The 25,276-nt window shown below is 48.1% G+C and overlaps 1 protein-coding gene across 1 annotated transcript in view; it reads left to right on the forward strand.

Moving 5' to 3' along the window:
* Positions 1 to 377: 377 nt before the first annotated feature.
* Positions 378 to 25,276, forward strand: part of LOC125756155 (uncharacterized) — an 89,757-nt gene continuing 64,858 nt past the window's right edge. Inside the window, exons 1-3 of the mRNA XM_037652213.2 lie at positions 378 to 574; positions 10,101 to 10,204; positions 20,168 to 20,370. Coding sequence (XP_037508141.2) covers positions 418 to 574; positions 10,101 to 10,204; positions 20,168 to 20,370 — 464 coding nt within the window. The 5' untranslated portion in view covers positions 378 to 417. The remainder of the gene's footprint in view (positions 575 to 10,100; positions 10,205 to 20,167; positions 20,371 to 25,276) is intronic.

Genomic DNA, 25,276 nt, shown 5'->3' on the forward strand with positions numbered 1-25,276 from the left:
CAAACAATTATATTACAACTGTGACAGTTTGTGCTTATCCTGTGTATACTTGTGCATTCGTTTCGTACGTCCTCCTTTGTATTTGACCAGCGCGTTTTAAGTGTCGAGCTGAGACAGTTGTTAGTTCGCGCTCATCCTGTGTATGTTCGTTCTGTGCGTCCTTTCTGCTTGAGCAGCGCGTTGCAAGTTTCGAGCTGCTTGCCGTTGTGCGCCTGACATTACAACTTGTTGCTATAACATTCATTCCTTCGCGTTCGGGGAGAAACAATGCACAACAAACGCTCAACAACGTCTGTGAAGACACGTTTTACTTTCGTGTTATACCGATTCCTATGACAGAGGGATCAGCCATGTTTTTTTTAATACTTGCAGGTTGGCGATGGCGTCACCCTTACACGAGCTCAGTTGTTGGCTGGAATGGAGCGCTACGCTGTGGGTCTGCAGCAGTATGGCTTGCTTCCTGGAGACCGGATCTGCGTTCATCTCAACAACGGAGTGGAGAATTTACTAGTCATGTACGGCTGCATCCTGGCTGGAGCCACTGTTGTGTTAGCCAAAACTTCGCTCGGTGAAAGTACGTAAACAAATTTCCCTGTAAATTGCGATAATGTCACATTGGTTGCAAACTGTCATGTGGGTACATTCCTATATTGTGCATAGGTTGTGTACTGTTTAGTTTGGATCGCAAATTCGATAATAACCGACACCTTTGTGTGTTGACCAGTCGGCCGCAAACCTTGCCCAGCGGGATCAGCATTGGTCGGAGACACTGAGCCCGGCATTTTTCAGGAAGGAGGCTATACACCTGTGGTCGAGTGAGTGAGGCGGCCCGGGATCTTGGCGTTACGCGGAAGCCCGAAGGAGGGATCGCGAACACCCCTTCCTGCGTGACGTCATCAACATACGGAGCCGCTGGAAAGGTTCTCATTGCTCCAGGGCCTGTCTTCACGTGAAAACAAGCAGAAGCTTCATCAGGTGCTCAAGACAGTAGCCGTCTTCAAAGATCTCCTCCGAAGTCAACGAACCTCCAGACCCAACCTCGTCGCCTGGAGTTCTCGGATTCAAGTCGCCGAAGTGTGGGACCTTTACGTAGTCTTTGTGTGGGGCATTTGTGGCGCCCTTTGTACATTTCATCTATTCTCACCTTTGCATCCATTGAGCGGCCCACTTTATCCTTTCTGGTGGGCCGGGCGCTCGGGCGGCAAGACACGGAATTTGCGGAAGCTGATGTCACTGGTTCCCTAGTGTCTGAGCGCTAGCGGAAGCCGGGGCTATAAAAGCCGAAGGCGTGTGTACAAAAACGTGAAATGATTCGTCTTGTAACCACGTAAGTGAACCAATAGTCTCTTAAAGGGTCATAAAACAACGCCGCAGTCCAAAATGTGTGATAAAGCGATAATTATGCACTTGTACGATGTCAACATGCTGCCGCAAAAATTTCGCGAATAAGTGCTGTAATAAGGAAGAGGCAAGGCATAGAACAACCCACTTCGGCGGGTTTCGTTTTCTCGCTCGGCCTTCTCACCCTTCTCGGCAGCCAACAGGGGTAGGCGTAACCCGCCGTCGTGAATACGCCCACTTCGGCAACGTAACATAGCGTCAGCGATTGCGTCATTGCCACGCGGGCAACGACCTAGCAAGGCTTCCTCCACGTGGCGCTCGTGTCAGAGCTACGCTAGGGTCCCACTAGCGGCGCGGTGCAGAAGCTTGGTAAATGCGCGGTCAAAACCTCATCCCCGCAGGGTTGAGGCGCTGTTTAGTAGTGCAAGTCGGTGTAACATAATATTGCTCGTAGCCAAGATTACGTCACGTCACCTCGTGTACGAGGAGGCTGCAGAGTGGAAATAAAGAGTGTGCGCGGTGCGGGGCGCTGTGATATTCATAAAATGTGATCGACGCGGCTGTCTGAGCGAATCGGCGAGCATGGTTGGGAGATGAAAAAAAAAAGTCAGAGCCTTTTTTTACTGGCCCTTTAAGAAGACGTTCTCCTTACTGGAAAACATCGGCTATGCGGACGATGGCGGGGCGAGCTAGCGTCAACGAGACCTGCCGAACCCCATTCCTTAGAGTACATAGATATTGTAAAGAAGTAAATGCCATTCAAGTGCCACAATTTTGATACTTTATTATGTTTTCTACGAGATACCCTCATCGGTACCGAACTGTGTTGCTTTCCCAGTTTTAGCTGAGACGTGATGACCTTAAAACTGTACTGTATTTGTCTATATAACACTCATGGTACGCGAAGTGCAATGACAGGATACCACGAAGATTATCCATAGACGAGTACGCTTTAAGTCAGGAAAGTCAGGAAGTCAGGATTGCGGTTGGTGGACACCTTGCGCTACATTGGCTACGCTATTATCCCGTCTGGAGATGAAGATTTCCGGTTGGCTCCATGGCTACGTTTTTACTACTTCGAACTTCCGTTTTAGCGACTTAGTAGCCATTTTCTTTTTATTTGTCCGCCGCGGTGGTATAGCGGTTACAGTGCTCGGCTGCTGACCCGAAGGTCGCGGGTTCGATCCCGGCCGCGGCGGTCGCATTTCGATGGAGGCGAAATGGTAGAGGCCCATGTACTTAGATTTAGGTGCACGTTAAAGAACACCAGATGGTCGAAATTTCCGGAGCCCTCCACTACGGCGTCTCTCATAATCATATCTTGGTTTTCGGGCGTAAAACCCCAGATATTATTATTATTTCTTTTTATTTGACAATAAAATAACGAGGAAGCCTAAATACTGCCTACGGTTTCGAAGCTTTTATTTTGTGTCAGCCGATGCGTGCGTACACCATCCTTCCACCAACAGGCTGGCGCGCATTGAGGTATTCAACGCAAAGCGCGGCGCACCTGGGAAGCATTAGGGACCATGTTACGGGCATGATGATGACGGGCTCACCCTGACCGTCATCGTTGTTGACGCAAACGTGCTAGTTTTCAATTCTGATGGAGAGCGGGTGTTCTCGTATGAAGTGAACAAAAACAGAGATCCACAACAAGTGAAGCTGGACTGCTTACAATATCGCCCCGCCACGGTGGTCTAGTGGTTATGGCGCTCGACTGCTGACCCGAAGGTCGCGGGATCGAATCCCGGCCGCGGCGGCTGCATTTGCAATGGAGGCGAAAATGTCTGAGGCCCGTGTACTTAGATTTAGATGCACGTTAAAGAACCCCAGGTGGTCGAAATTTCCGGAGCCCTCCACTACGGCATCTCTCATAATCATATCGTGATTTTGGGACGTTAAACCCCAGATATTATTTTTATTACTGCTTACAATAAACCAAATATCGCTACGTCATGCTACACTGGTATTATGGTAACTCTACTTATCTATTTCGCTCTACGGCTCCAAGAAATAACTACATCGACGTTTACCATCCCCACTGATTTCTTGGCTCGCACCTTCCAATATCACTCTGGCAAAGACTGTACCTGCAGTTATTTTAGTGACTGGGTTGCAAGAAACAGAGCCTGGCCGAATAGTATCCATTGACCCATGACCTCACCTCCCTATATTTACAGGCCGTGCTATTTTCTTCAGGCCCGGTGCGTTTGCCTAGTGTTCTACGTTTTAAAATCATTTAGGGAAAGTAGGTCATGTTTCTATGTGCGTGATCAATGGTTTTTGCTGAAAAATGCTTAGCACGTGCGGCACTGCTGGCTCGCTAATGTGCAATGTTCAGGCACATTAGCTTCATTATTTATTTATTTATTTATTTATTTATTTATTTATTTATTTATTTTTTTATTTATTTATATGCCACGTACCTGTGTCATGAAGATCAAGTGAGACAGACAATACCGTGCTCACTGTGCGATCTTTTTGATTATCCAAATGAAGTCATTTATAGTTCAGTAATTAAACGTCTTCATTGTATGGCGCATATTGCATTTGGCTACAAATTTGGCGCTCAGATTAGATGACATTCACATTGCACAAGTAGCGCAAGAGACAGGGACACAAGAAAGAACAACCCCAGGTGGTCGAAATTTCCGGAGCCCTCCACTACGGCGTCTCTCATAATCACATCGTGGTTTTGGGACGTTAAACATCAGATATTTTCATTACGAGAAAGAACGGGAAGACCAGACGAACAATAACTTGAAGGTATAGTTTATTATCAGAAATCCACGCTTGTTCCTTCTGGTCAGTGGCGTAGCCAGGGAGTGGCACATCCGCCCGCGCCCCGAAATTTCTTTTTTTTTTGCTGCCATAGCATATCAAGCACAAAATGACACTCTGCCACGTCTGCCTGCCCAGCCCCTACTTCAGATCAAGGAGGTGCAGCCCACCCTCCCCCCCCCCACCTCCTGAAAAAATAATCACAGCATATCCACGTGGTGAATGATGATGAGTGGGGCGAAGCGAACTCGCGCTGCAGCACGGCGATGGCATTGGCGCGAGCGTGGTCCTTCTTGATGGAAGATATTGTTGTTTGAAAACCACAATCTGTTGCACACACCGCAACTATGGCCGAAACTGTTATCAAGGAAGTCCCGCTGGAAGCGCGCGTCGGCGCCTTCGGGCAGGGCCCGCCTGATGCGTTTTGCAGCCACTTCACGTGCTCGCACAGTCTCGGGCTCTGCCTGCCGGTACGCGCGCTTTCTCGCCGCTTCATGGTCCTTCACGTTTTGAAGATCCGATTCGCGCCGCAGCCGTGCAGCTTCGGCCTCGCTGTGCCGTGAAGTCGCTGTCCCTACGTGTAATAAATGTGGCTTACATTCAGCGGTCGCGTAAGGCACTTCCGAAGCAGTTGAACCTTTTGGCCACCGTCGCTTGCGAGAAGTCAGCAGTAGAACACGCCGTTTTCGCGGAGGTATCCTGGTTCTTTGTTGTACGGCCAGGTATTTTGGGCAGCCGCGGAAAATGCTAGCACAGCATCCGAAGAGAGCGTAGGTTTCTTTCGGGCGTGCAATAGGACGTTTTCTTTGTACACTGCATGATATGTTGCAGAGATCGCATCTTCCGGCAAATGCTTCGCGCACACATGGTCAGTAGGCTCTAAAACCCTGTCTGCTCTCGGAATCGCCCGTCGCCACTTATCTAAGCGCTCTGGTTCACGCGGAGCCTTGAAAAGCGACACACGCTCCGTCCAAGTCTTGCAATTCGGGACAAAACATTTTTTGCACATTTCGAGGCGCAGCCAGCGACAAGGCCGCTAAGGGTACTCGGCATCATACACAGCGTCGAGGTATACGTGCACTCAATCACAATACACGAATCAGCAAAACAAATGCACTGACAGGGCTCACAGGCACAGGGCAGCGCGTTTATAAATCACATAATGCCATGTACACACAGCTTTCAGGAAGATCTTTCTTTGCGCGCAAATTTCAGAATGAGCGCCGCGCGAGCCCCTGAGACCCCATTCTGTAGCGGCATCTCAACGCGCGCCGCGAAAGCTACTCGCGGTTCAAGGTCATCGGCGAACACAATCTGCCCGCGCCCTCTCGTCAAGCGGAGCGGCGAGTGTCATCACCTAACATATTCTTACACCGTCCCCATGGCCTTGGGCATTCACAACACATTCAGTGAAATCGTTGAAGCTCAAAATGTCGCTCAACTAGCCAGACTATAATCTGCAGAGGCAGGCAGACAACTTTTACCTCACCTGAATCTCACCTCCCTTTTTTCTAACCAACTGGAACGCACCCTACCCCACTCGATCAGGGACCGCATTCTAGTGCCTCCACTAGCACTTAACATGCACCCGGAATACAACGAGGGTCGCCGTAAAGCACGCGCCCCCACGCTACGAAAGACTGCAGCGGATAAGCCCGACTCGGTCGCCTTTGTAGACGCCGCAAAATACCCCAATCATCAGCACTGTGTGGCAGCTGTAACTTCGCAACAAGGAGATCTTCTAACAGCACTTACGCTCCGAAACTCGGACCCTGACCGCGCAGAACAGGTAGCAATCGCATTAGCAATGGCGAACACAACCCGCACTACAATTTACACCGATTCCCGAACCGCGGCCCAGGCCTTTTGTGTGGGCCTGGTCTGTAAAGAAGCAGCCAGCGTGCTCTCGCGTGCCGCGTGGACTGACACCAAGCACAATTTGGTTCCCGGGCCATATGGGCTCCGACGCCCATCCCCTCGTCCCAAACGCCAACGAGGTTATCCACTCCCAGGTGAGAGACCTTACTCGCCGCGTCAGGAGAAAAGGCGGCCCACGGCCCAAGGGCGAGAAATGGCTCCGGAAGCAACTCCAGACCTACAATTAAATCTCAGCACTATCGAACGGCGAAAGTTTCCGTTACCTCACCCTCGACTGGAACGACCACAAGCAATATCCTTCCGTCTCCTACAGACAGGAGCATATCCCTCACCGACAGTGTATGCAAGATTCACAAAGAACTAAGGCCGAGATGCCCCCGATGCGGCATCCCGCGATGTAACTTACAACACATGCTGTAACAATGCCCGAGTTGCGCGCGGACGATGGGTATGGACTGGGACACACTCCTCACAAGTCCCCACGAGGGCGACCAACTTCGGGCCGTCGAGAGGGCACACGACCTGGCCGCCGAGCTTCAACTCCTCGTCCCGTCGTGGGCGCGGCCCGCAGACGAGGCCCCTTAGGGGTCCATCGCCTCCTCAGGACCAAATAACGTTATTCATTCAGTCAGTCAGTTGTGTGTTCACTTGGAATTTTAAAGCACAACTATAGTCGGATACAACATAAGCATAGTCCCTCAATACTTTTTTACTGGTCACGAAACTTCGGGCCAAGTTTGGTATAGGGACAGCTCCTCCCGCCAGGGGGCATTACTGCAGTCAAGGGGGCTTTCATCGCGGCTGCTTAAACGGCGTTTTTGGTGCGTCGAGAGGTTTCCGTGGCGGAAACTCGCTCTGGTGGCTTCACGGACATATTTTTGTGTGTTTTTATATACTGATCACCCATCGCGTATAGGCAGCGTGCTCGTACCTGCGCGTAGCGGTCATCAATGTCTGTTCGGTTGCGGCAATGTTCTATTCCTTTCGATCGTGGTGGAATCGGCGTGCAGCCTTGCCCTGCACGCTGATTTAGCAAAGACTGTTTGGTCATCCCTTTTTGAAGGTTTTTATTTTCCTCGAGGCTGTAGCCGACGTCGGCGGAAGAACCGCGACCAACATTGCCAGTACACAGCCGTACGTACGACAGGCGTGAATCCCGCCTCTTCACCGAAAAACATATAGCCGGAGCGACAGCGCGGCACACAGCATGTCTTTGTCATCGTTCGTGAAGCTGCCGCTAACTGTTTGTCACATACGAAAATGGTCACAGGCACACACAGCACCACACACACGCGATAAAACGACGCAAACAAAGCGAACGCAGAGCGCGTCGCCGCGCTGAGCTCGACGAGTGCCTTGTTCGCCGGAGCGACCGTGGGGAACGCAGGACGTCTTCTACATCGTTCGTCACGGTGCCGCTAACTATTCGTCACGTATGAACACGATCAGACGCACAGAAAGCACCACACACACGCGATACAGCACGATGCACAAAAACAAACACACCACGCCGTCGCCTCGCTGACTACTTCGACGAGTGCCGCGGGTGCCCCCCTAACGCTGGTGGCGCCGCCCCGCGGTCAAAGTTGACGACACACAAAGCTCTCCCATAGAGTGACGGGGAAGTTTCGTGACCAGAAAAAAGTATTGAGGGACTATGACATAAGTCTGGAGAGGCCCCGCCCAAGCGACCGAAGCGCGGCAGTCGATCGCCTCCGCGACTAAAGTAGTCCCACTCGTGCAGTAGGCAATGTTCTCCGAAGATGAGGACAGCGACCGTCCAGCTGATGACGTCAGTCTGATGTGCGCGCCCATTATTGCAGTCTTGTGAGCATCCGCCTTTGAGGAGGAAATGGAGAGAACTCCTATAGTTGTGTCTGGGTATATGAATGTGAGAACCTTCTTGCAGATAAAATATCCTCCAACTGTGATCATATTGATAGACCAACTATCTTGCCCGGCCGCTTTTCAGCGGGACATGCCTTGGAGAGCTGTTCTGAATTTGTCGATTGTAACGCCAAGAACTTCGCTCTCCTGTTCGACACTAATTTCACTGGCAGTAAGGCGATTGATATTTGAACACTACAGCGAAAAGTAGTATGCGTCTACTACCTTCAATATGTCAATTTGCACAAGCAACGCACCGGTTCGTTCACTGTTCTAATGCGTGTATCTTTTGTATTTTATGTAATTTAATATGTGTATGTACATATATTTTTGTGTATTGCCCCCCTTACTCAATGCCCCCCCATGGGGCCTGTAAGGTACCTTGAAATAAATAAATAAATAAATAAATAAATAAATAAATAAATATATAAATAAATAATATATGCCTGTATGTCGTATATCAGCTATCTAGAAATATTGTGAAAGTAGAGGTCGATGATTAGGCCCAATACGCCACCTTCGAATGACTTTGTCTTTACTTTCAATCTTCCTTTCGCCCCTGCAGGTTTTGCCGGCACAAATCAAATACCTTTGTTAAATGGAGTCAAGGGATTTTACATCAACCCGTTTCGTAATAACATAAATATGAATTACATAGCTGTTTATGGCAGCATGTGTTCCTTCGAACCGTCAACTGAGGGACGTCCGATTCTGCTATCTTGGTAAAACACACAAAACTTGTCATTAAATGAAGCCACGTGTCATTTATAATAGCATGTTATCAAGCATTTCTTAAGCATCGATAAAGTTTAGAGCCTACAAGGATCATACAGAAGTTACGTAGAGAGACAACATGTATGAAAGCGACCTAGAATGCCGCTGCTTTTTTGCACGTTCAATTTATATCACATTCCTAAGAGGAGCGCGGAAGTTGTCGACTCTTACAATGAGTTTTGCCCATTTAAAAATGGTTTCGAAGTGGATGATGCACAGCACCACGAAAGCTCCTGGACATGCACTTGCAGTACTATTCTTAGCCTAAACTCAATGAACGGATGTCCCACAATAAAAAACAAAACAAAAAACAAAGTATGTTGAAATAAATGTATGCTAGTTATGACTTGCATTATATTTGCGCACCTTATGTATACTGAATCTTCCTTACTTAACACTTTAACAAAGACCCTTATTCGACGTTCGTTGAAGATGAAGATATTAGAGGTGTATTTGCTGGAAGCGTGCCATCGGGCCTAGAAAGTCGATATAATTATCGCTGGCCTGCTAAATAATGACCAACACTTTTTTGTTAAAGTAACCTTCAACTAAGCGCCCAAGTACAGAGAGGATTGTAGGCTACTAACACAAAATGACAACATTGAGAAATGCAGGAACGCCATCAGCACTCAATGTAGAGCGCGGTGTTGTATAATCCACTAAAATCGATCATTTCCTTCACTTACGAAAACAAAAGTCATTTAAAACGTGAAGTAGTTAACCAGAATCTAAAGGAAGAATTTGTCGTGAAGCTTTTCTGATATGAAAGAAAACAATTGGCTTATCCTAATATTCAGCGATGCTATATTCTTTTAAAAGTTCTAAGGTACTGCATTCCATAGCCGATTCTCCTTGTCAACTATTGCTGTGACTGCGTGATGACGCCATGCGAGGTGCTTATATAAATGCTTGTAGCACTTTTTGCGAGTAATATCCTGGGAATCGAAGTGGTCTTTTTAATAATAATAATATCGGGTTTAACGTCCCAAAACCACGATATGATTATGAGATACGCCGTAGTGGAAGGCTCTGGAAATTTCGACCACCTGGGGTTCTTTAACGTGCACTTAAATCTAAGTACACGGGCCACAACATTTTCGCCTCCATCGAAAATGCCACCGCCGCGGCCGGGATTCAATCCCGCGACCTTCGGGTCAGCAGTCGAGTGCCATAAGCACTAGACCACCGTGGCGGGGCGAAGCGGTCTTTTTAAGGCTCTGACATCTGGGCAATGTAGCGTTTTTATGAAACGGTGTTTCTGCAATGTAACAGGCTTGCACTACCAACAGGACGTAACGGCCACGAATAGCTTGTATGCGAAGCTTATTTAGCAGCTGAGAATGCACGAGCTGCTGAGAAATAATTGTGGACACACGTTCGATTCTATTATCAAAGTGCATTGACAATCAGTTTGATGGGGTGGCACTTGTCTGCAGGGGAACTCGGCTACCAGGCCGAAGACAGTGACTGCACGTATATCATCACTGACCAGCAATATACAGAGAAAGTCAAGAAAGCAGTTTCAAACATGAAAATGAAGGTAGGTAGCCACGTATACAATTGTCATTTGTCTGAATATTGCATGAATATGTGCGTAAATGTCTTAGCTTCTTGACTAAAGGAACACCTCAAGGTAATCAATGTAAATTACTAACACTAGTTCTACGGCTCAGCTGCTTCGTCTAGCCTGCGTTAGTCCTAATGGAACACCAGAATGTATCTGTTGTTGTTTAGTTAAGCTACACATGATAAGCATTAATTTGACATCATACAGTTCAATGAACAACCGATTCATTGAAAAACGGACTAAATTCGGGTTAAAAGGTAGCATTTATTTAGTGCTAAGTCACGGCTGCAGCAAATGTCATATTCTTCACCTTGTTAATTACTGTATTCAAGCTATTCCCCAGACCTCGAAGTGTTTATGTCAAGCCAAATAATGGCGCGCTTCACTGCACAGCTCTTGCATTACTTTGGAAGTACGTTGTTCAGAAAAGCAGCCGTGCACCTCCGCGAAGGCATGCACCATTCTGTCACAATGCAGTTGTCGCAAGTTGAATTAGAGAAAGGTTGAGGAGAAGATACAGGCTTCAGGTAATGAAAAATCGTTGAAGAAAGAGCGTCGCTCGCCAAGAGAACTTGTTTTCGTCACTGTCTTCACGGAGATAAGTCCGCTTTTCGCGAGAAGTGGCTCCAGCGACACGGCCTGTTCAACCACATTTCATCACTCGTCATAGGTGGGCGCCAGGCGGATCTGAGGGTGCCGAATATAGCAGCGAAGCAGTAAGAAATAAAGTTAATATTTTGTAATTTTTTATAGTAATACAGTTCGAATCAAAGCGATATCGCCGTGAGGAGTCATCTGTCATATAAATATGATATGCTTATATATTTACCAATGATTCACGGCTAATTGAGTGTAGGAACGAGTCACGATGTTTGCGCAGGTTGGAGACTCAGCTTCACTAGTCACGTTACCCAAAAAATTCGGCAGATCCCACGCGTCGTGGGAATCGGTTTCATGCGAAGGAGTCAGCGAGTACTTCTATGCTCTATTTTACGGCTTTGAGCCAAGCGTTACGAGGTGGATCGACGTGTTTTTGTAAGTGTAGTAGCTGTGTGCACACCGTGGGCAGTCACGCCGACAACACCGGCGTTTAAAATGTAATTTATGGTGCGACGTAACGTCAGGCCTCACGTCAGAGTATCTGTCAGTATTATCGAAACTAAGTGCACTTTATGGTGCAGTCTTGTGAATATCATACGTAACTTTCGTTAATGTATTCCTCCGGGGTCGAGCAATGCTTCAGTATAGCTTGCTGAGTCATAGGAATACAGATTTATTGTTTAACAGACTGCTATAAAAGCGAAGCCAACACTGGAACCGCCGACGTTAATATAACGCCTGTATCGTAGGAGTACAATTATAGTATTTATTGCTTTTTTGTAAAATTAGATAGCCAGCACCACAGCCACAACTGACGTTGCAGCGACATTACGCTTGCATAGGATGCTTTTCCAAACCAGTTTATAGACCGGGCGTGGCGCTGTGGCAGAATACCCGAATGCCACGCAGAATGATTGGGTTCGATTCCCGCTGGGATCCTAATTTGCATTTTTCCATTCGTCGGGTCAACGCTGCTCATGTCGGTTTTCGTTAAGGCTCGTGCATTTAAATTATCTGTAATGTCTGTTCCTGGGTAGATATAAACTGTCAATTACTTGTGGCGCATACTCGTACACCGCGGCCCATGGTAAACGGGTATGTGCCACACGTGTCTGGAGGAAAGTGTTTGATGACGTACGCGGCAGGATTTTCAGGTTATTCATGTTATGACCCGCAAGTCATGTTCGTCAAATCCTCTTACCCTTCCATGCCAATTTTGGTCGACACCAAGTAAAGGAGGCGATCATGCGAGCGCCCAGATGTAGGCGGCTAGATAGATAGATAGCAACGCTCAAAGTGTCAACGTTTCGCTAAGAAATGCTTCGCAGTTAATAATATGAGTAGAGAATCTGAAACATACCTGATAGTTCCGAAACTACAACTCCTTGCTTGCGCCGAGCAAAATGCATGGAAAAGTGTTAGCCAAGTAAACCCGCCCACAGTAAAAGCAGAAACACTACGCAACAGTGTCAGTGCCACTCCCCCCCACCCCCTCCTCTTTCCAAAGAAGAACCGCGTCAATGCTACAAACAAGCGACTCAAGTGAGAGCGGGCAGGGTAATAAGACTTCCAAGCCTGATTTATTGTACCACAGTTAGGGAGCGTTCGCGAACAAGCTTAATGTGTCTCATGTGGACGGATTCAGGCCGTTGCGATCAAGTAATGTCGTCGGACTTAACCTCACAGTCTTGTGCGCCAAGTAGTGATGCAGAACTATCGGCAAATTGACTATCGATAGTATCGATAGTTTCTTTGAAACTATCGATAGTGTAAACAAACTATCGATAGTGCTACTATCGACAAACTATCGAAAGTGCAATCGGTAGTACCATCGTTAATATTACTATAGCGATATTACTTCCACGCATGTTCATTGTTTTGTTTTGACGTATTCGGGTTTCACCCACAAAGACTGTTAGCAAGGTTTGACGCAGACCGCGCCGTAATCTTTGAGAAGCTTCACAATTGCTTGAGATCATTCTGTTAAGATTACGCGCCGGACGCGAATAGTCAAGTTTATTCGAGAGCTTACGCGAGCACCAGCGATAACGCTGGAAGGTTTGATGACTGATGTATAAAGGACAACGCGTTCCATCGTTGATCAGATCACTCAACGGCTGACGACTGCTCCCGCTGCTATCAGTGCGCAGCATGTATCGCTTGTATTTTGACTTTTGATTTTCTGGGCACAAGTTCGCCCAAATAAAGATTTCCTTATTTCCCAGTCTTGCTGCAGCATTTCTCGCCGTCACAACCAGGTGACAATACTATCGATAGTGGTGCGAATAATGATGCGGTTGCTGGCCGGCTATATTGCCAAAATAGTCTACTACCAGCTTCGCTTAATTTATGAGCATTTTTTGGCAGAGAAAGTAATTATTTCTGCAGTGAAAATGGCGGAAAATATCCATCAATAAATTCGTATCCGAAAGCAACTAGTTACACCTTACAATTAACTTCCTGATATTTTTCTTATTTTGAAATCCTAAAATGCAATATCAATTTGAAGCCGTGCAGTACCACCAAATGTAACGTCTTCCTATCCGCTACAGCTGAACAGTTTGACTTTATGATCATGTGTCCGCAAAGCACTCTGGTTAAGAACACAAGCATGTCAACTTTCTTGCCCTTCAGCCTGCTCCTCCGGCTCCACTATGTAGCACGCGCGCGGGGAACCAAGTTTATTCTGCAGTGAGTCCGAGCTGTTGATTTTATGCTATGGATAGTACCATCGAATTTTTTGCTATCGATAGCGCTATCGATAGTATTTTTCACCATCGATAGTTCGATAGTGAGTCAGCTATCGATAGTATCGATAGTACCATCGATAGTTCTGCATCACTAGCGCCAAGACGTCGGCCAAATCATGTGTGACCCGTGATATGTTCGTAAAGGTTTCTCATTTTTCTTGCTGTGTGGCTTTAGCGTGTTGGCTTAAACCGAAATGAGACCGCAGGGTTGATTTTGCTCTGCGCGTTGTCAATGTATATCGGTCCTCTCTTCGTCCCTGATGTGCAGACGGGTGAGCGGTCTTGTTCGGTGCATTGGATTTGGAAATGTCCACATTGTGTCCACCACAGTCGTTGGGTGGCACAGGGTCAATTGTCGTTTCCGCATTCCTTTCCCAAAGCAACTGAACACCTTCTTCTGTGATGTTTCATGTACTGCGCTATTGTACGCGCAATTTACGTACGTGAACGCCTGGCGTACCGCGTCTTACGTTTCACGTCGATTTGCATTTCCAGCATGTCAGTGATGGCTCCTTAAGGCTCTTTGAAAAGCCTTTCGTATGTCGGTAGTAGGAGTGTGTTTTGTGGTGGCTTCTTTCTGTTATAGCAGGACGGCTTCAGTTCGATCTGTTGAAATGACTTGCCTTCTGTCGGATATGAGGACAATTGGGCCACCGCGCCATAGCAGGATCTCAACGAATAATTGTTACATCAGCGGCACTGCATTTTGACGAGACTTTCATTTGTGCGTAGCGGGTCAGCCAGTCTGTAGCTACGACGCTACTCGTGCTACCGGGCATTTCGGCAGAAAGTGCCCTGCTCAGCCTGACCCGTTCTACAGGAACGTAACGAGGCGAAAACAGCGCACACTTGATGAGGACGGATAGAGGGAACGCAGGGCACATGCGCGGACTAACAACTGGAGTTTTATTGCTCATATACCACGGTAAATATACCGCTCGTATCACCCACAACAAAAATGCACAGCGAGATGAGCAAAGCCTGACAGATACACACTCAAAGCAGTTTAAGGAGAGGGAAGCGTGATTATCTAGCCCCCGATAGGAAGGCTAACTCTTTATCTGAAAGGGCTTCTTAGTGGCGCATCGGTTGCGCACTGGGGAATGTACTTGAGGGCACACGTCGGTCATGTTGCCTGTTTGTATGCAGGCGTTGTAGAATTGCATAATATGCTTCAATCGACAACAGGGCATTTCGCCTCCTATGTACTACATAAAGCGTGGTATTATTGGGCCGCAGAAAGTAATCACCGCTTTCCTTGTTTGCCAACCATGCGCGCTCGTAGGATCTCCACTATTTGCCTTCTGATGTGCAGGCTGCGTTGGTGCATTTCCGCGCTCGTGTGCGGTGTCAGACCCTACACTACGCATCTTTGTGTATTTAGCAGGCGTAACCTAAGTGTATAGTGCGTTCTGTTTGCCGTTGATAGCGAGCATCGTTTTCTTCCACACGATATCTGCTACGTCTTGGTTGGGGTAGATAGAATCGTGGTATTTCATCCAAGCTTAACGCGTAAAAGTTAATGTTCGCCTCTCACATTTCCACGAGTAGCGCTTCGGGGACATGCGACGCCGTCAGGTCTTTCATTAGCATTCCTTGATGTGGTCGGAATTGCAGAGCTAATTTCGCAAAGGGAAAAAGCGCGTGAAATAAAAAAGCAACTTGTTCAGGTTGTTGCTGCGCTGCATGCCCACTTTCAACGCGGGTCTCCCATTGACCATCAGTCCGATACAATGCCTCCCTGGGAATCCGCCACCATCACATCTAATAAGACAACCAAGTTACGGCGCAGCGCTACATCAGGTATTATTGACGAACGATCTGTCATCGAAGCACCATGCGCTAACTTCTGCAAAGTCTATACAGATGCTGCCATCCTACAAGACGGCGGAAGGACATCATTCCTTAGTACCACGCATAATTTCATCAGTGGTCACCAGCGTTATCTATCTACGGAAGCCAGTCCTCTTGTAATGGAACTTCAAGCCATTCATGACGCAGTGCGGGATGTCACCTCTAAGCTGTCTACAATTAGGCAACTTGACGTATTCACCGATTCTTTAGCGGCTGTCCAGGAACTCAAGAAAGTTCACAAGGTGATGGAAATCTGCGAGGCGATACATAAGATGAACCGTAATACAGGCACTTGCATAAGGGTGCACTGGATTCAAGGCCATGCTGCGAACCCTCACAATATTGCTGCTGACCAACAGGCACACTGCCCTCCTAATACAGACCTCCCATCTATTCCCCTTCCACCTCAACCCCTAAATACACTCCGTGCCCATAAAAATGTTCTCCGGCGGATACACGCGCTCTTATCCCACCGTGTGTCTGCTCTCTCCCCGTTCTCCTTACTAGGGCAGAGGAAGTCGTGCTTAGGAGGCTTCGGGCAGGGGTGGCCCTTACACCAGCTGTTCTCTCAACATGGAACTGGTCGCATTTACCAGTTGGTGATACATGCCCGTACTGTTCTGTTCCGGTGATGCAAGCAGATGCATACCACCTTATATGGACATGCCAAGGATTACAGTCGGAACGCTCCCGTCATCTCCTGCAAGCTGGTCTTCGCTACAGTGACACAAACAGTTATGACCGATGGATACATGACAACACATTCCACAAGACACTTCTTCACTTCATACACAACACCGGCCTAACGGCGCACATTTAACACAAATATACCCAACAAATATGCCTTAAGGGCAAGTCTCTGTCGTAAATAAAAAAAACGACTATTATTTTGAAGTCGTTCTTTGAGAACTCTGATAGTCTAGTGGCTCGTGAATTTTCGCGGTCGCAGACGTCACCATGCTATAGCATCCCGTTCCTCATGCCCCAATTTGTCTCATCACCGATGCATCGAGCGTGGCAGTCGGCGCCGTTCTCGCGCAGCACGTGTCGGGCTGGCTCTCCCTTGGTTTTCTCGCAAAAAACTAAAGCCACCGGAAGCAAAATACAGTACATTTGCCCGAGATCTCCTTGCTGTGCACCAAGCCCTCAAGCAGTTTCGCCATTTTCTGGAGGGCCGGGACAATACGTCGTTACAGACCGCAAGCCCTTGACGTTTGCCTTCCACCGCAATCACAGCAATTACACTGCACGAGAGATCCGCCATCTGCGCTTTTGTCTCCGAGTTCACAGTGGACCTCTGACACGTCCATGGGCCGGATAATGCTGCCGTTGATGCACTCTCCCACATCGATGCCTCGACGACCCAGCCACCACTAGACATGGAAGAGCTAGCAGCTGCCCAGAGCATCGCCTTCGTTCCTTATCCACGTCTCTATCGTTCACGGGGTACCCGCTTCCGTTTTCTGCCTTGGTAATAATGTGCGAAACGTCTAATGGTGTTCGTGGACACTTCGTGCCTTCGGCTTTTCATCTCGCAATTTTCGATCAGCTGCATAACATGAGCCATCCTGGTATTCGTGCGACCCAGAAGCTAGTCAACACTCGTTTCCTTTGGCCAGGAATAAATGCCGACGTCCGACGCTAGACGCGAACCTGCCTTCAATGCATACGTGTTAAAGTTCGCTGTCCCACTATCACGTCAACATCCCCCTTTTGGCCTCCAGGTACGAGGCTTTCCCATGTCCACCTCCACACTGTCGGCCCTTTTCTACCATCACAAGGTGCCTGTTACCTGCTGACATGCGCGGATCGCTGCACTAGATGGCCGGAAGCGTTTCCCCTTTCCGACATTAGGGCACCGACTGTTGCTAAGGATTTCACAAACGGCTGGGTGTCGCGCTTTGGACGCCCTTCTGTGGTCACCACCGACCGATGTCGTCAATTTCAATCGGCCCTCTTCACCACCCTTGCCAACATCCTGGGCATTCGACATATCCACTCGACAGCCTACCATACTTCCACCAATGGCATGGTCGAGCGGCTTCATCAACAACTGAAAGCTGCCCTCACCGCTCACCAGCCAGGAGAACGTTGGCTCGACCACGTCCCCTTCGTACTTCTGGGCATCCGATCAGCATTGAAGGCGGATCTCGGTTGCTCATCTGCCGAACTAGTGTACGGCATTTACCTACGTCTTCCAGGAGAATTCTTCGACCCATCGTCGCCACCTTTCATACTTGATGCCGCCACGTACATTCGTGAGTTGCGCACCTCGTTTCGTGACCTTGCTCCTGTAATTCCTGCCAATCAACACTCCCAGTCTCTCTTCATCAGCCAGGATCTGCACTACTGCAGCCACGTATTGGTTCGCCGTGACCACATGCGTCCACCACTCGCACCGGTCTATGATGGCACATTTTCAGTACTCCACTTTACACCTAAAACGTTCACGCTGGACATTTACGACCGCGAAGACGTCGTGGCTGCCGATTGACTGAAACCTGCATATGTCGCCGCTCTCGCGCTCGCGGACTTGCATCGCCAGTCTGGACACGCACGATGAAGCACGTTCACTGGCAACTCCTAGGACTGAGGTTCTACGGAGGCGGGGGAGCCTTGCAGCGCCTCAGCATACGGCGCCCGTCAAGGAAGATGTTGGCTTTAGGCTGTGCAGCGGGTTCAGGAATATAACAAAAAAAACTTATTCGAAGACTCACCACTGTCAGAGCTGGATCTTTCTCCTATTAGCTCCACGGAGGTTTTCATGTCATCACACGGAGGTTTTCTACGTCTTGGGGGGAGTTTTTGAAATCATCAATGATCTTGGCGTCTACGTTCTTTTAACGTGATTGCTTTCTTTGTTTAGGTCTTGAACAGAATTTTTGCATTGTTCCTGAATACTATGTGATCGGCAGATTGTAGGTTCCTTAAATAATGTTCGTTATTGTTTATTCCAAATTCTTCCCAATCGCGTCGTTCGAATGCTCCATCTAAGCATGCAGGTAGTATTTGAGAGATAGTCTCTACATGTCGTGACGCATTTTCTGTCGCCATTCTATAGCGTTTTATTGCGATATCAATTATATGGACACTCTCGTAGGGGTTTTGCCGTCGCGATCATGTTCCGTATATGTATATTTATTTATATAAATATATCAAGGCAAAAAAAAAAACATTAAGAAGAAATATTCTCGGAAATGCGACCGGGAATCCCCGTTCCGCAGTGCGCTGCGTTAGACAATTCAACCGCAAAGCCGACGTGCTCCGGAATACTAACGGCGAGCTATTTATATGCATCATTTAAAGATCGTGGCACGCAGAGCTCGGAGGTGCTTCAGCGCGTTCGCTGTCGCCTGCGAGATGGAGCAAAGGGCGCGCATTAAATAGGGCGCGTCTATGCCAGCGTTCTTTTGTACAGGCAGGTGACAGCGTCGCTTGTTTGTACCATTCTGGCAACATTACATAATGCAATAGCCCTAATGTTTGAATCATTGTTTCCTAATAATACACTACAGGAAAATCTGGCGCTAGTGCATATGAGAGCTGCAACATATGGCGCTTCAGCCAGCGTGGGAACGATGGGTAGTACATGGATTAGTCTAAGCTTCGTTCTTTCGGTCCCGTTTGATTCCGTGTCGCCTGCAGCCACTTTGTCTCAAGAGGAAGTTCAGTGGTTCCACTCACCACCTTGACTTTTTAGGCTCAGAAATTTAAATAGGGTCAGGAAGTTCACAACGATCCATTCCTTTGTCTGCATCGAACTCCAAAACACAACATAATCAAAGCCACAAGTGCGTTCGAAGCCGCAAGCACGAAGATTAGTGGATGCATGTACTAAACAGCATTCCCATCGTGACTGAACGATCGCAGCGCCAGAGGACCCTCTAAATATTCTAGGAAGCTTTCTGGAATGAGCCATCATGGCAACGTCACAGAACGCGATCGCAACACTGTTTGAACCAATATGGCGGCGGCTCGGGCAATGGGTTCGCCACCCTGTGCGAAGGAATGCTTCCATCGAGGCGCCCCGGCTTTAAAGATCGCCGCCCCGCCCGTGTTTTGCCGGAGTTTGGATGCGCGCCTCCAACTTGTACTTTGACGTACAGGGCATGGTCACCCGTGCTCACACGCTTATCTCTTGAGGGGGGAGGTTTGTATGTATTGTGCTTTCACCGCTAAGTTTGCGTTGAGAGGTGTAGACCGCACTAACGTCACCTCGATCGCTGCAGCAGCCGCGTTTACGAGACGAATGAGCTGCTAGCTAGAAGAGCCAAAGTAAGGGCTAGATGAAGTAACAAACATGACAGTTGTTAGTTTGGGCTCGTCTTGTGTGTAGCTGTGCGTTCTTTTCGTAAGTCTTTTTTCGTGTTTGAGCAGAGCGCTGCAAGTGTCCAGCGGTAAGAGATGTTAGTTCGCGCTCCTCCTGCGTGTGTTCTTTTCTCGCGTCTTTTGTGCTCAAACAGCGCGCTGCAAGTTTTGAGCTGATCACCGTTCTTCGTGTGACATTCCTATTTGTTGCTATCGCATTCATTGCTTAGCCTTTGCGGCGAAACCATGACTTTTTTGTTGAGAAAATGTTTTGTGTTTGGACTCATTGTACTTGTTGACTGAGGTACCTATAGGCATTCAAAGTATTCCTTGATGACGTTAGCTTGGAAGAATGCAGATAATTATGTAATTTAACTGTCTTTTGAAGTATAATTAATAGGGTTTAACTCCTCTGCTCTTACAGACCTTATTCTGCATGGGACGTGCAGCCGGCTTCGTGTCAGTCTCCGAGTTTTCTAAGCTCGATGAGCGAGGCTTCCGTGAATGCCCCATGGCTGACCCTTGCAACAGCGTGCTAGCGGTGTGCTACACATCAGGAACCACAGGGATGCCAAAAGGTGCTGAGATAACGCACTACAACTACGTGGCCTGCTGCTATACGTCGTGGTGAGACAGCTATATTTGTATTCAATAACTCCGTGCAGTTGTATACATTACACAGTAAACAATCTATGCAGTTGCAATCAGCGTGAAAACGGTAGAAAATGTGGAAACGTGATTTGAATGCCCTTCGGCGGCGCTGGCGTACACGGAAAAGCTAGCGCTGGCGTTTCAAATATGCGGCATGCTCGGCGCCCATGGCGGGAAAAGAAACCGTAATTTGTGATGCTGTGCGCCCTCTCCTATCTTCGTTTCCCTCCTCCTCACCATATCTTCTCTTTTCCACGCCCTTGCTATGCCAGACCATACCATACACAGCTATGCTATGTTGTACCAGCGCCTCCTCTATTTTTTCAGTGCCTGGGCGAACGCTCTCCTACTGCCGTCGAGCGCGCACTCCGCGTCCGCTCGCCGCTACCGCGTGGTGGCGCTGTGCAAGTAGACTTCCCCTTGAATTATGATAATTCAAGGGGAAGCGCTTTACTGTTTGAAGCAAGGTCGGGCTGCCTTAGAACGCGTAGTTATAAAGCGCGACCAAAGGTAACAACTGAACCAAGCATGGCAAGTATCCCTAAACATGACCGTGTTGCTTCTGAACAGTCAACCAATGCATGTACCAGTAGCAACGCTGCCTCGCGATCGCCGCCATGTGCATGCAACGCTGACGTTAGGTCCCGAAGCTGAAGAACCGGAGTCCATGGACAACACATGTGCTACCGGCGAAATAACCGACAATCATTATGTACAGTGTCACAATAAATGAGCTCACAAGGCTGAGCAGGCTGCCCCATGCGACAAAAGCGTCCAGGTCGACAGCCATTCGGCCTCTATACTTTGCTCACTACCGAAAAGGGCAAATGGAAGAGAAAACAAAGATACCTGAGGATCCAGATATTGAGGGTACAACAATCCGTCGACAAATACAAAGACGAGCCCAAGCAACTGACAACAGGCCGCGCCATCTTTCACGCCTTTCACATTGGCTCAAGTTCAAGTTGAGAGTCGGCACTACGACTTTATACTTGAACGACAGCGTCTGTTTACACACATTGGTCAGTGTTGCAGGAAGCGCACGGCATATGTAGCTGTTTTTCTTTGGTTTTCGTACCACCACGATTTAACTTGTTTAAGATCTGAAATGGTGGAATCAACTGGCATAGTTCCTCTTTTTCTGGCACTAGCTGTTGCTTTCTCCCGGTGGCAAGAAATGTAATTCTCAAAAGCTTTACGAAGGGAACGGGCGATCACGTATATCCCTGGAAGCAGCCTTGTGACATTTCAAGCTATTTAGCGCATGAACTCCATGCTTGCGTATAGTGTGCTACACCAGAAGACGGTAGCACGCACAGGGGAACTTTAAGCGCCCAAGCTTTCAGTATTAGCTCTTCGCAAATACTGCTTTCGAAAATCGACTTTCATACCGTCAAAAACCGACTCTCAGTCAAGCGAACGTAACGGTGACAAAACAAATTTCCGCGCATCACTGGCATGCGCTCTGGTATCGGGCTAGCAGACGATGCGCGAGCGTCTCGATCAAATAGCCGCGAAAGACACATGCCTTGGAAATGGGCTGGTTGCCCAGAACGTCAAGTGCTTCATGATTCCAGTTTACAAGATTTCATATACTTTAAACAACGCGAATACAGCCGAAAACTGAACAATACAGCAGCTTCGAATGCAGCCAGGGCATTCGTTTCCGCGAGCGACGACGCGTCGGCGGGTCTACTACGGTGGCGGCGCGCGGCGGATAAAAGCCGCACTAACGCCGACGGTCGGTTCCCATTGCGTTCCGCTCCTTCGCCCAGGCACAGAAAGATAGAGGAGGCGCTGGCTGTACCCTCCCCCTCCTCGTTTCCCTTCTTCTCACCTCGCATCTCTGCTCCTCATCTTCCCTTCCCTTTGCCACCCCTCGCTATAGAGTACTATACACGGCTGTGCTATGATTTACCGTGTCCGTCCTTCTTTTCCTCCTCCTCGCCGTCGCTTCTCTTTCCCACCCCTTCCTATACTATACTACGCATGGCTACGCTTTACTATGGATGGCCATACCATGCTCTACCCTCTTTCCTTTTCACCTTTACATCACTCCTCCTCGCTCTCACTTCCGTTTCCCACCCCTTGCTATACTATGATATACATGGCTATATTGTACATGGTTTTCCTGCGTGACGCTATACATGACTTTTCTGTGCTTTGCCCTCTGCCCTCCTCACCCTCAATTCGCTCCCCCACCCCTTGCTATGCTACACTACACATGGCTATGCTTTACATGGTTATGCTATGCTGTACTCTATCCCACTCTCACCTCACTCCGTTTACCCTCAAATTCATGTTCATGACAACATGCTAAATTATACTATACATGGCTATGCTACAAACTTATTTCCCAGCGTGACGCTATACATCGCTATAATACGCATTACCCTCTCTACTTCTTTCCCTTCTCGTACTCTTACATCAATACTTCTCACCCTCACTTCTGTTCTCCGCCCCCTTGTACTATGCTATTCGTGGCTATACATGGCTATGTCATACATGGTTTTGCTTGCGTGACGCCAAGTAACATGAGACGGCAGACGACAGCCCGGGCCCCTATAGTACTCCGCACTTAAGTTTTATAAGCGGTATTCATTGTATTTTAAAGAAATACGTCTCTCAGTGTAACACCCAATCGCTTGCGAGCGAATAATAAATTTGCAAGGAACTCTGACATTCAAGCATTTCTTAACGCCATTTCTGAAATTCATTCGCGCTTTGTGCTATATTTTCACGATAACTGCTAACAAGCCAAATATCATAAGATATGAAGAGAACCGTAAAGCTACATCACTCCAGAATTTAGCGGTGTGTTTCATGTCGTCCATGGATGGGTAGTGTCGCGATAGCATCTGCATTGACTGCGAAGCATTTCTCTGCGAACCGAAGACACTTTAACACGGCAGTGCCTTAACATAACTTTAACATAGCACTTTACATGGCAACGATGTGCTTCACCCTATCCCCTCCTCTTTTTTCTTCTCCTCACCCCCACTTGCCTTTCCCACACCGCTGCTGTGCGGTACTCTGGGATCCGTGTTTTAGGAGTTCACTTATCTTGAAATTCGAAGGGTGTTTTTCGGAGTTTATTTTTTCGACAAAAAATTCGGCGCTTATTTCTCGTAAATCCGCAATTGTCCGAAATTCGGAGTTTAATGTTCCATTATTCTCAATATTCCAATACATTGATGAAATGATATCTGAACGCGAAAACATCAGAACACACGAAGCGCAATGCAGTTGCCAGAAAGGTTTGAACGCACAACACATATAGACACAAGCACAAATACTTGAATACGAAACACCTACGTTTGTGCGTATAACAACCTTAAAACTTGTTGTAATAGACGCAAGGGAGTTCCGTATACTCGATGTTTGGAGCGTCCCTGTGCCGCCAGGGGACCGCATATCAAGATGTCGTCTCAGGCTCCCGGGGGCCCTACATACGTTGACGTCTCTCGCTCCGTGCGCGATAAGCCCTTTGTTAAATGTGCGATGTGTGTGCTCTACGAGATACTGCTGACGTGCACTCTAAAAACTGAAACTCCTGCAGTGAGAGTTACAGAGCTGTGTTACTCCCGCAGATCACATTATACTCTCTCTCAGGGAGGCGCTTTACTCTCTTTTGCCAGGAGGAGTGAAAATGCCTTTCACTCCTCCTGGCGAAAGAGAGTAAAGTGCCTGTTTCACTCCCGCATCTCACGAGAGAGTAAAAGGTTCTTTTACTCTCTTGCCATATAAGAGCTTGTTTCAGAGCTTGTTTTAGTCTTGCAGCTCTCCAAATATATGGAGCTGTAAAGAAAAGTTCGTGCAGTCTAAGATCTTTGGCAGTAGCTCAATCGATGAAGTGACGGCGATACATTCCTCGTCAACTTATCGCGACGAAAACCGCTGACACGCACAAAGAATCTGCGATCATAAATGTACGCGATTATACTCACACGTACGCACACTCTGAGTCAGGTCCTAGTTATAAACTGACTAGAGGAGGCACGCTGCAGCGTACGCAATAAAATGCTGTGGACAGAAAGCCCGAGAAAAAAAAATAAAAAAGGGGGGGGGGCGGATTCTTACGTTTCGCCTTTAAAACGCGACAGCGATATCCGTACACACGCATGCGCGCGCGCGCACGCACGCACGCACACACACACACACACACACACACACACACACACACGCACGCACGCACGCACACACACACACACACGCACGCACACACACACACACACACACACACACACACACACACACACACACACACACACACAACAGGGGCCCAGAAATTTTTTTCGGGGGGGTTCAACCATACTTTATGTATGTTCGTGCGTGCGTTTGTATGTGTGCGTGTATATATACGCAAGCAAAACTGAAAAATTTCGGGGGGGGTTTGAACCCCCCCAACCCCCCCCCTTGGCTACGCCCCTGACACACACACACACACTATCGCCTTCTCAATCGCGTTAGCTTGCCTTAGCTTCTCGTTGGAGACGTGTACACAGTGCCGCAAGAAAAGCCAAAGTGCAAACGCCCTCTCTCTCTCTTTGCATCTACCTCGAATTTTCGCTCACGACCAAGTTCCAACGCTGCTCTTTCGCTCAGAACCAATGACGCCGACGCCGCCGACACCGGAATTTCTGCGCAACGAGCTCCTTGACGCTCTCGCGTCAAAAAAAAAAAAAGATATATATAAACGCGACTTCCTTCAAGCGGCCGCTAAACGGGAGGGCTGTTACATGAGGCGCCGAGAGAGAAATACGATAGCGCAACTTTACGACGCATGTGCGAGCGAGGAAAGACAAATTTAAAAAAAAAAAACACACACCGACGCGCCGACGCGCACACCAGGAGAGGAGAAGCGCGCGTGCTACAGTCGAAG

The sequence above is a fragment of the Rhipicephalus sanguineus genome, chromosome 2 (assembly GCF_013339695.2).
Source record: "Rhipicephalus sanguineus isolate Rsan-2018 chromosome 2, BIME_Rsan_1.4, whole genome shotgun sequence".
Taxonomy (NCBI): Eukaryota; Metazoa; Arthropoda; class Arachnida; order Ixodida; family Ixodidae; genus Rhipicephalus; species Rhipicephalus sanguineus.